General features: G+C 39.1%; 1 protein-coding gene across 1 annotated transcript in view; it reads right to left on the bottom strand.

The window, feature by feature from the left end:
• cdkal1 (CDK5 regulatory subunit associated protein 1-like 1) overlaps nucleotides 1-12,634 on the bottom strand; it is a 293,873-nt gene that overhangs the window by 109,150 nt on the left and 172,089 nt on the right. The window contains exon 10 of the mRNA XM_066683019.1: nucleotides 2,222-2,367. Within this exon, the coding sequence (XP_066539116.1) occupies nucleotides 2,222-2,367 (146 nt within the window). The remainder of the gene's footprint in view (nucleotides 1-2,221; nucleotides 2,368-12,634) is intronic.

Genomic DNA, 12,634 nt, shown 5'->3' with positions numbered 1-12,634 from the left:
GCAGGCTGTGTGTGTGCCTGGTTGTTTTTAAGGTTTTAATAAGCTAATTTTGGAATCCACATGGACTTAATTCTGATTAAAAGCATAATGTACCTAGGTGATATTAAATTAATGTAACATGCAATAATATTCACATCATAATAACTCCATGCTACAACATGTTGGTCAGACACTGTCCATTCTCATTGGTTCTCAAGTATATCTGAAGAAATTTAAATTCAGAGGGCTCTCTGCTGAGCCCACATCCATACGGAGGTCACCAACAGCCGCAGTAAAAGCACAAAAGGGCACTCATGAGCAGCCCTTTGATAGATACAATGAGAAATGGAACACCCTACAGACTCTCAGTACTTGTAGGCAGATTCAATAGGACCACAAGTGTGCCATTTGGGACAGGGGTAAAGTGCAGTGGAGAAAACACTAAAATGCAGCAGCATATTGAATTTTGATGTTTACCACGTTCAATTTTGAGTCAAACAGCACATTAATATCAGCATTAAACCAAATGACATTTCAAGATATTTCAATCTCAAATTTCTATCATCACAATAAAATCATTTGTGTCTTTCCAAAGTGGCCACACTCTGGTCGTCGTCATTGTTTTTGTGAAGGTGTCAAAAGAGCTGTTTTAACTCTTTTTAACTAATTTTTCTAGCTCTGACGCTCAAATTAAATCAACTGTGTGTAATATCATCACAAATCTTTAGCCTTTGCTTATGCAAATAGTGACAGAGACATTGTAAATAGTCAATAAACATTGAAAAGTACTGTATTAATGTATGAAAACCACTTATATTTGGAGATAATTATTTTGATGTGAGGCTGACTATTTTAAAAGGCACGACCGACAAATGTACATGTCATGATCGACACCACTACTCGCATGTCGAATAACATGGCCCCCACTGCGACCATTCCTAATGCAGGGGGCTCCTGACCAAGCAGCTGTGTTTGGTAAGTTGGCATTGAGAATGTGGAAGTGGCAGCCACTAATAAAATGTGATAGTGTAACGGCAGCCACTAAGAAATGACAGTGGTTTATAGTGGGTGAAGTGGATCAGCCAGTCACTCGGTGCAGTGATCCAACCCATGTTGGGGGGGTGGGGGGGGTAAATACATGCCAAATAAAACAATACATTTTAAGTCCTGGAGATGAAACAGGGTGTTAAAGTCAACACAACTAAAACATCCACAATTAATATAGAATATAGTACAATTAGATTCCCTATATAAAAGTACTAAATATATACACTTAAGGGTATCACCATAGCAACATTGCAAAATCTTTGCAAAATCATTTCGTTTGTGATCGAAAATTTTGTGACATTATTTTTAGATGTGAGTGTGTGTTACACTTTACTCTTTACAAAGTCGCCTAGTGTATGGTTAGCATACACCAGTGCACAAATTAAATCGTCTTCTGTACAGCCATTCTCTCCAGATGAATTCTGGGTATATTACAGTAATGCTCATGAAATCAGTCTGAGCTTCATATGAGCTCTATGTATTTATTTGCGGGTCTTAGACTGGCCCTGAATACCACTGCAGCTGATCCACTCTCAAACAAAAGCACTTAAGTGCAGCCACTGCTCACACTCAAATCATAAGACCACCTTATTAGAATCATCAAAACTGGCATTTGCAAAATGTCAAGATTTAATCCACGCCATTGATTGCATTGTTCTCTTTGTCTGAGAAGTAAAACGTTACCCAGTATGTTATTAAAATAAATGTGTTACTGCCCGTTTAAATTCAAACCCCCTTCTATTGTACTGCTAAAAAAAGCCCCACTCCTACTCACACACACACACACACACAAATACACCAATACCCATATACAGCAGGCTACATTCAAGTGACAACATATGAGCCATATGACAAAGCAATGAAGGGCTACTAATAAAGACTTATTCTATACTAAGCTCATCCAGCCATTAAGCATTTTGGCATTTCTTTTCCTTGTGTCCAAGTCATGTCACCATTGTCATTCAAAGTTCCATCTGTACAATAAATTATTTCTTCTTTCATGTTGCAAGGAAACAAAAGAAACCCTAGTGCTCACTAGGTTTACTGTAGTGTGCTGTGATCTGTCAGAATATTCATAAAAACCATATGAACATACACATTCTCTATGATGAAATACAGAGCTTTACAGAGCATTTGGTTTCATTAAGAGTAGTTCTAAATTTCAGGACATAAAAGCAAAGACAATACAACTTACTTGTCCTTTAGAAAGTCCACCACACGTCTGAAGTCGTCACAGCAGTATTCTCTCTTCATGTCCATCAGTACACTGTCAGACGCCGACTGGACAGGAACATGCAGGAAGGCATAGACTCGTGGATGGTTCAAGATCTTAGCCATTTCCTAACAGAGGGAAAGATATTGTAAGATATAGAAGGAAAGAGAATTTGATCTACTCTAACTTGTGTGTGTGTTTGTGTGTGTTACAATATGATCTACTGTACCATGTCAATTTGTGTACAACAAATGTACTTCAAGATAAATATTGAGCCTCTACAGAGATTTTCAACACAAAAATTCAAAGCAAACGTTTAAAACAGTAACTTAAAAGTATTACTTTTTCTGTTGTGATGAAAATTTATTTGGAACTTCTATAAAGGATAAGTCTATTGTACAAACAAAACATAATGCAGGTCTCAGGCATCTGACCAACGTACAAACTAAATATCACTGACTGGTGAAATAGAGTGGGAGGAGTCTTAATTTGCTCAAACTAAAACAGTTTAAACACAATCTTGAGGTGGCTCTGTGTGTGTGCGTGTGTGTGTATGTATGTATGTAAAATATCTATATGTATAATGACTGGTCTCAAATAACACTCTGTGTGGCTTTAGGTTTTCTACAGAGCACAGTCGTGCGTCTGAACTAGAACAGAACTGCTGCCGTAAAGAACACATCTCAACACAAGCCCTCTTCAGCTCAAAATAACAAGGTGCGTTTCTAAAGATTGACAGTTTACCGAAGGCCTTTCTATTCTCCCTCTAAGCAGAGAGGACACTGGTGACACAGGACACACTGTTCAGTCTTTTCAGACTCATAACCGTCGAGATCTGACCCTGAGTGGATTGGAGAGAAGTGGCCGAACTTTCCATTCCTTTTTCAAAGCAATCTGTAGTCACTCCACTTCAACTCTGCTTGAGGTTCTCCATCTCTTTACTCCTTAATCCACATTAGAAAAATACCTGCCACAAATTCCTTGGTTTTATATAGCATCACTGTCCAATTAAATACAAGTATTAAAATTCATTAGAAGTGAGTCTAAATGATTTAGTCAAAATATTTTGTAGCATTTCTATTGGTCCATTTATCATAAAACTATGACACAACTGAAAAGATGTAGCAAACTAAAAATTCTCAAAAATGTACACAACAATATTTAACATACAGAGAAGACCATACATAAATTATGAACACTGCTATTAAACACCCAGTCCTACACATGTAAAAGCTCAAAAAGAACGTCCAACCATAGCTCAGAGCAATGCCAGTTAAACCAGCAATGAGACAGTATCTTTGCAAACATTTGTAGAAAGTGCCCGAGCTTGCATCATTATTCTTCATCAATGAACACCTGGCTTTACTGCGAACCTCCAGAACTAATTTCTTAATTCATTCCATTCATATATTTTTTTTATTAACTGGTCAAAGATCAGTGTGACTGCTGATAGAGCTTTTCGTTTGAGCCCATTTAAAACACTAAAGCGTTGTATATCTGCACTCATATCATTCTCTGGTAACAGAGCCAGCTTCACTCACACAGCTCTGCACAAAAACATTAAAGTGTATTTGTGCTCTCAAAGAGAAGAGCAAATGCAGTGAAAAATAAAATGCAATAATATAAATAAAAAAGAAGCATGGCTGGTTAGTGAATGTGCCAGACAACAGATGTTTAAGAGCACACAGCTGGCTCAAGCTGGCACATCTGTTTCCCGATCCCCCCCGCCCAGAGCCCAAACTTTCTCAAATTCCCACTTTAATTTCATAACAACTGCATGGTAAAGAGGCACAGAAAGAGGTTGAGAGAGAGGCAGACAGACAGCGAAAGAGATGTATTGTATAATCCCTTTTAGAAGTGTACAGAGAATAGTTCTGTAAGTTGTCCGTGCACCAGGGATTGTGCTGGTACATACAGCATTCTTCAAACTGATCGGCACATCTTATTTTAAGGCGAACTAGAATTCTGCACCTGGCTGTTGTGCTTTGATTTAGTTCCCCCATGATTGCTGTCCTGTGTAGTCTGCAGCAGCTCTCCTCTGATGCTGAGATGACTGACGTTACTGATACAGCTGCATCAGCCATGTTTTTACTTGTAAATCAGATTTCAGCCTCAGCATACTTCAGTGGTATACCCACACAACTGTGAAATACCTCAACAAATATAAACAATTTAAAAAGCTTGTAATTTAAAGTCTGTATTTGAATAAGAGTGCTACAGTCACAGCATTGTGACAATGGACAGAAAATATGCATTATTCCTAATAGCTACTTGAATGTTTATACTAGTCCATTTGGTTCATGGATCTAATTAAGACAAGTGAATTTCAAATGGTCTATTCCAAATACAGACGCCCAACAGGTGTCATGCTATGAATATGAGGCGACTGCTTGAACATGAATCACAAAGTAAAAATACATAAGTTGCAATAAAAATATAACCCATTGGTGGCCACTAAACGATACACCATACATGATACTGTAGTCAGCCCTGAACACATCTCATTATTTGGGGTTACTTGTAAATGTATAAATTAGCAGACTTGGCATTGAAGGCAAAGTATAGCTAAAATGAATAATAAAAAAAAACATTAATAAGTAAACAGCCTAAAGAACAAAGATGGCCATTTTCTATCACTATTTCTTACAGCTTCCTGTAACAGACAGAATGAAAGGCTGGAAAAAAGAAAAGCTCAGAGTGGTTTTACAATCATTCTGAGACGGAGAAACCTCTCAGAGACTGAAGCAGCTGTCGTCTCCTGCCTGCCTCAAAATCACACTCATTTAGACACATTATCCCACCAGATTTGTCATCATGACGCTTAAAAAAAGGGAAATAAAAGAAACGTTTCTTTTCTTTCCTTTTTTTGAATAAATTGTTGATTGTCGTCCATCTTCACAATTAAAATCCATTGTGCCACTATCTGCCCCCCTTCCTGTCTCGCCTCGTCTCAACCCCGTCGCTCTGCGTGGGGTGCCGCATTAGACGATCGGAATTAAAAGAATTAATTAGTTTGAAGAATAGCAGCTGATTAGTGGTGGAGATAAATCAGAGGCACTTGCTCTGGGACATGCAGAGGGGGCTGAGTGAATTAGTGCCACCACACACTGGAGGATCATGGGAAATAGCACTCGGGCTTCGTGGCAATAGAGGTGCGACCCTACCACCTGCCTCACTCTGCGCTCAACAAAGGGAGAAAGTGAAAGTGAGAAAGGAATATTATAGCTCAGTGTGTCCCTGTGCAGTAAAGATATACTGATTATTATGCACACAATTTGTATCTCCAAATAGCTACATTAAAACCTGAAACATGCACCTAATTTTAACTTGGAAAATCAATATGTACGTTTTTACCAGTTTTGAGGAAGTGGTAGCATTTTTAAAGTGCTAGCTTTATTTATGCTTTTTTTCCCCCAAAATTACCTACTCCAGGTTTAACTACATGCATGAGCACACATGTTAATTTTACTCATGCGTTTAAATGGGTTTTATGGGTTTAAACAAAATAAAATCTAAGCTAGACCAATATACCAAATATCAAATCAAATGCACCTTTATGCATAACAAGTGGGTGGGCATCCATTTATGTCTGTGAAGCTGAGATGATATCCGTGTCTGAATGAGGTCCAGGTCCTGCTATGTGTCAGGTTTATTTTCTGTTTTATTTGTCTGTAGATAGAGAAGACTGTGCGGTTTGAATGGCCCTGCTAAGCATTCTCAGGCCAGGCACATATTCCAATTGATATGGAAAACAGTGACCTATTCAGACATTACAATAATGCAATTATGAGCTGGAAGTGAATAAGAGGGAGGCTATGTTCAAGGAGATGAATGAATCGAAGAAGCAATAACCTCACCTCACTGATGCTCTCTCTAAAGGCTGTGAACCCAGGGGGGAGGTAACTGGCTGAGGCTAGACTTTATGAGTCATATACAAAAGCAAAGTTCATTCAGTGACCCTACACTAGACCAGTCACACACATTGCAGGACATGTTTAGGCCTAAATTTTCAGCACAAAAAACAAAACAAACAACCCATAATGCAGTACAAGAAATGGCATCAGGCTTCAGCTTACAGCGCTTCATAATGCCTCAAAAACACAAGTCTCATTAATCAGCTCTAATTGGAATTAATGGAAAAACTAATGGAGAAAACCTTTTAAAACATGTTAATTTATGTTAAAGGAAATGGGGTGTTGGGATCAGCTTAAATGCGGTCAAAGTGCAGCCAGTAGCAAATATCCATATATAGATACAGGACAATTAGCACAGATCTTTCCGAAAAAACGTGTTACAAAAAAAGTACATGTGATGCACTGAATATTCAATATAGAGCTCATTATCTTCAAACCGAGGAAGGGCATACAGACCTTTAATTTCCGACCAAAATCAGAAATTGCTTCGGAATATCTGATCTGATTGGCGGCGTGATAGAGAAAATGAAGTCGACTTGTTAATTAAGAAACTTCTAATTATTCATCATGTTCGCCACTCTATCTGATTGCCCTGCATCTCACCCCCCTTTCCAGCAGTACCTTTTATTATGCGTCTTATTTACACTGAGATTGTCTCACTTCCACTCTCATCTGCTAGGAGCTACAATAAGGAGCTCCCCTTGATTTCCGTCCATCAGGACAACATAGCAGGATGGAAGGTTTCTAGATGATGAAGTGTGTCAGGGTGCATTTCCAAAGGAGGTGGGGGTTAATGGAGGACACGGAGGGAATGGTCTGCTAGCGCACATGGTATTAGTATAACTAGCTTGCCAACGTTTTTGCTTTAATTTCCATAAACCTAAAAAAACAATAACAATAAAAATAAAACCCAAAATGTTCCATTATTTTTCATATAAATAATACATTGTTAGAAAGCATTTCTTATTCTTATTAATGGTAGTGGGGAACTTCCAGCTAAAAAAGAGCAAAAGCATGAATGAAAAAAACACATTACTCATTGGTGCACTTTACTTTCAAAGGGTTTCACTCTCTACAATTTATAGGGTCTGTTGATTTTGTGAGACGCAAAACGTGAAGGCTGAGAAACTTGATTCTTTGTAACATAGGAGGAGAAAGTGTCACGTCATTCATTACATTACACCCTTGTGTGTGGGGACATGAGGAGGGACCAGATGGAGATGAGAATGGGAGATATGCACAGGTGATTAATACAGTCATGGGCAGGACGACTCTTCTTGCCTCCACTCATTGAGTACCCTCTGTGGTTCATTCATCATCAGCAGGAGACAGTCCATAACTCGGCACATGGGCTATTAATGACCATAGAATTTCCATATTCTGGCCATGGTAAATCCCAAAGGCCAAGCCTATAACAACGCAGTGAAAAGACACTACAGCAGCAGAGTGCATTCACCAAGGCCATGAGAATGGCAGCTATATCATTCAAGTAACACACCTATACAAAATGACTAATGTAGAGTGGATATAAAAAGTCTATACTGCCTTTTTAAAATACCAGGATTCTGTGATGTACAAAAAAAAAAAAATCCAACCAAGATAAAATATTTCTGATTTTTTGCCACCTTTAATGTGATCTGTACAGTTAAATTATTTTTATATAAAAATGTATATTGTATACATTGATAAATGTTTTAACATGTACCTTTCCTATTTATAACTGTTAAAATGCACACATTATCTAGGCCTCTGTGGTATTTGGACAAATTAAGGCACATCTAAAATTGCTCTGTGAAGTGTGTCTGGCAGACCTAGGTAAGCATAGTAAACTATTATTTCTAGCCAATATAAATGGCTCATTTAGTTGGTGACTCTTTACCTCAAATCACAAACCACAGCACAGGGGATAAAGTGTAAAAGGCTGTCAGTGTAAACCATGACTTACTTTCATAAAGCATCTTGACGTTTATTTAATTTCAAGTTCTACCATGCCCTCATTAACTGTGGCCTCTTGTTTCCATAAAGGGTACATTAACCCAATAATAATATATCTAATGAAAGTCCTAAAAAACCCAGATGTATTTTGCAAATATTTAAAAACAGTGGACAATAATCGCCTTCTTTCGGCTGCTCCCATCTGGGGTCGCCACAACGGATCAACCAGGATCTATACCATAGCTCTGGCACAGTTTTTACACCACATGCCTTTCCTGACACAACCCTCCCTATTTATCCGGGCTTTGGGACCAGCACTACAACGCGATGCATTCCAGTGGCTAGGTACACACACTCACACCTATGGACAATCTTCAGAGTAGACAATCAACCTACCAACATGTTTTTGGACCCTGAGAGAAAGCCAGAGCTCCCAGAGGATACCCAAGTGGACATGGGGAGAACATGCAGTCACCCGGAGCGGAGCTTAAACCCACAACTCCAGGTCCGTGGAGCTGTGTGACAACGACACTAACTGCTGCGCTACAATGCCACCCTAAAAATATAGTGGCCAACACTAACTCTAAATTAAAATTGTCATTGTTGTGAATATATTGCAAATATATTAGATTAGATTACTTTCATTCAATGGCCATTTTGAGACCTCAACCTACACTTATATATCAAATAGGCACTGACAGGTAGCTGTATATTTTTTGAGTGGTGCAGGTACGTGCATATAAGGCATGCTGGTGTTGCTGAAGTTCTTCAATGCTGGGCTAAGAGTGGTGCACCACTCTTGACTGGGTTCACTAATAATACTAACGTCTACATCCTGGCATACTTTTCTAATCTTTCCCTATGATTGGTCTATGCATGAAAACCCTCGTTCTACTTTTGTCTTTCCCAGATAAAGAACGATGAGAGACCATAACTTGATGAAATGAACATAGCCATCTGAACTGATAGCTAGCAGATGTAACAGATGCATATGATAAAGCCACGGAAGGGAGGGGAATTTCCTGAAATTTGTCATTAAGTGCTTGACATATAATACTTTTTTTTCCACCCCTTTTCCTTTTTCATAATTTAAACTTCTCCAAAGTGGTGGATATTTGGATAATAACCAGGTTCTGTCACAGAGTAATTAGAACTCATATTCTAATGATTTTCTCAGTTTTTCCCCTTTGGGCCAGGCAGATCTGGGCTTTGTGGATAATTGCTGTTTTCTTTGGACAGCGCACATTGGCTCTGGCTGGCTTCGCCCAAAAAACACATTAAGAACCAGAGGATGAAAAGCATTTCTATCGTAATATTTGAATGGAAAAGCACTGACTGAGCCAAGTGTTCTAAAATAGATGGGCAGAAAGGGGAATGGAGGTTGCGGAGTATAAAACATCTGTCGGAGAGATTAGCTACAAAGTCATGCAGCTGTATGGCTGCGCTGCTGACTCCTGATGTAATATGACAAACCCCAAAAAAACTGGAAATGTGCAGAACCATAACATATTTCAAAGCATACAGCACCACACAGAGCTACATTTGACATCTTTAGGTTTGAGCCTAAGTAGGAGTCATGTGCTGTCCATCTCTTTCCATGTTCAACCAATCAAACAAACAAACCAATGCATAAAGACATTATTATTCATTATTATTACATCTATTATTATTCATATTTATTATCATGCTTTTCATTAGAAGAATTTGCCCACTTATTATATGCAGCGAATTGCATAATAATTTGTAGTTGCATCACATTACATTCGAACCTTGACACCACTTGTTACTAACTTTGGGAAAGGTATATTTCCCTGAATATTTGATGAGTGTGTATCCCTGGTTGGGTAAAACGTAGGCAGGTGTGTGCTGAGGTAACAGGAGACAGAGGCAGCCGGCAATAACAAATAACTTTAAACATGTGACTGCTCCCATGAGGAGCTGTGAAAGGAGGTGTGGATAGGGACTTAGAAAAGGTGCTGGCAGAGCAGACCACGGAGGATTAGTGAGGGGGCTCTGACAGGTGGCAGCTAAGAGTGAAACCCAATTACAACAGAATATAACACTCTTGGAGTGAAGACACGGGTGCGCGCACACACACACACACACCACTGCAGGTGACTGTAAAAGTTCAGCTGTAATTAAAATAGAATTTACTGGTAATAGCATAGACTCCTCTCCTTAAATTTCCACATCAATATAACTATCCAACTTATCAATCAACATTAGTCTCTGACAAACTAATGCTATTTAGGCATTAGTTCAATCAAACACATTTGCTAGAAGTTGGCTTCTGTAATAAATGTCCTGGTGTGTGAGTGAATGTGTGTGTGCCTAGATATGGACTGTCGCTCTGTCCTGGGTAATATCCTAGTGCCCGATGCAGTCGTCCAGGTTGATTGTCATTCCTGGTTGAGAGTACGCTGTACGCCAGTGTGTGTGTGGATTGAGTGTTCTGAGCAGTGTGGATTGTAAAGCGTCCTTGGGTATCTAGAAAGGTGCTATATAAGTGTAAAGATAGATAGATAGATTCATTTGCTTATCCAGTTTAGGGTCGTAGTGAGGCTACCCAGAATCACTGGACAAAGGAACACACCCTGAGTGAGGCATCAGTTAATTGCAGGGCACCACATATTGCATAATATTTAATTCCAAACTACCTCCATTACCAAGAAGTGTTGGGGGGTGCCATGGAGAGATGTCAAACAGTCATTCAGTGGATTGTTCTTTTAAAAATAATTATGTAAAATTAAAAATAGAATAAAGGTGCTGCTTTAATCTGGACAGGTGGATCAAACTGGCTTCAACAGACACACCTTCCTCAAGCCCCTAATGAACCAAACATCTGGAGGGATTCATTAATATGAAAATGGCCTGAAAATGGTGTGAAATTAGCGGCCGCCACAAACACAAAACACAGAATCCCTAGAGCTGTGATCAAACCAAACAAGTTTTCATACATCTCTTATTTCGCTGAATAAAAAGGCACAGGTAAGAGAGGCACAGCACTTCACACAGCAGGATAGAGAAACATCAAACTAGAGCTATGGCTCTCCTGTAAACTAATTTCACTTCTTAGGTCAGAGACGTGGTGGGAGACAACCCACTCTCTTGGAAGAAAAAAAAAGATCAGAGGCTAGGTTTTAAACCTTCTCCCTAAAGTACACTGAGAGGTGTAGACTTTACACTTCACGTCTTAAAGAGGAAGAGATCCTGAGACAGGAATGGTTTCAGACGTCTGGATAGAAAAATCTGTAAGTTATTAGAGGTTCATCTAACTCTAAAAAGCTTGCAGATGGTGCAAAGCTAAATATTAGAACTAAACATGATTTATGATATTTGTGGTAAGCCATATTTTTTGTTAATTAGATTTTTATGTTGTCATATGACTAAAGAGATTGTACGGGGAGGGAAAAAACCCTGCTCTTACACACAAACTCCCAGACGAACTTGAGAAAGATGTGCTATGGGTGCAGTAATCTACAGTCCATGGAGACAGAGAGATATGAAATAGGGAAGGAAAAAAAAAACCTCAGGAGAGAGAGAGAAAATAAAGCAAGAGGAAAATGAGGTCATCAGGTCTGGCTTGGGTGACCCTCCACTCAGCCGCACAGTTACTGAGTCTTCAGTGAGTATAATCCTATTCATTTATGAAAAATGTCATTGTATCCTAGTCACCAGGGCCACTCGTGCCCTCTGTAACATTTCATTAGAGGCTCCGTCAAGGAGGCCGAACTGTGACCTGTGCTGCTCTGTCCCAATCAGCATCACTGAAGTGCACTTCACCTGAAAGCCCGCTAGAATGGAGTGTACATGCAGGAGATGTGGCCAAGTGCTCTCAGGTCTCAAAAGAACCGGAAAAACCTTAGACCTCTTGCACTGAAGCACAGGTGGCCTGATGATGCAAGGAGACAATAACAATGACCTCTGCTTTTATATTACCGTTATATGACTGGAAATAACAGATGATTAGGTATATTCAATTTACATTATGCAGTTATTTATAGGTGTATCTGTATAAAAAGCAGTGGTCATCATGATGTTTGAGGTGTTAAACTGAGGGGACTAATTATACACCTCACTAAACTACACAGCTCACTAACCACCCCACTAAACTAACCATCTAACTAATCACCACATCTAACCACCTGACTAAATTAACTACCTAACACTAACCAAAACACTAAACTACCAAGCTAACTAAATACCTCACTAATATACCCAGCTCATTAACCATCCCACTAAATTACCCAGCACACTAACCACCTCACTAAAATTACCAAGCTCACTAACCACCTCATTAAACTACCCAGCTAATTAACCACCCCTCTAAAATACCCAACTCAATAACCACCTCACTAAACTAGCCAGCTCACTAATCATCTTGAACTAGCCAGCTCACTAACCACCCACTAAACTAAGCATCTAATCACCCTACTTAACTAACCACCACACTAAATTACCCAGCACACTAACCACCTCACTAAATTAACCAGCACACTAACTACCTCTGTAAAATATCCAGCTAACTAACCACCTCACTAAAAAC

Source organism: Hoplias malabaricus, chromosome 10 (assembly GCF_029633855.1).
Source record: "Hoplias malabaricus isolate fHopMal1 chromosome 10, fHopMal1.hap1, whole genome shotgun sequence".
Classification (NCBI taxonomy): domain Eukaryota; kingdom Metazoa; phylum Chordata; class Actinopteri; order Characiformes; family Erythrinidae; genus Hoplias; species Hoplias malabaricus.
Note: the sequence above shows the minus strand (reverse complement) of the source record. Positions and strands in the feature narration are given on the sequence as shown.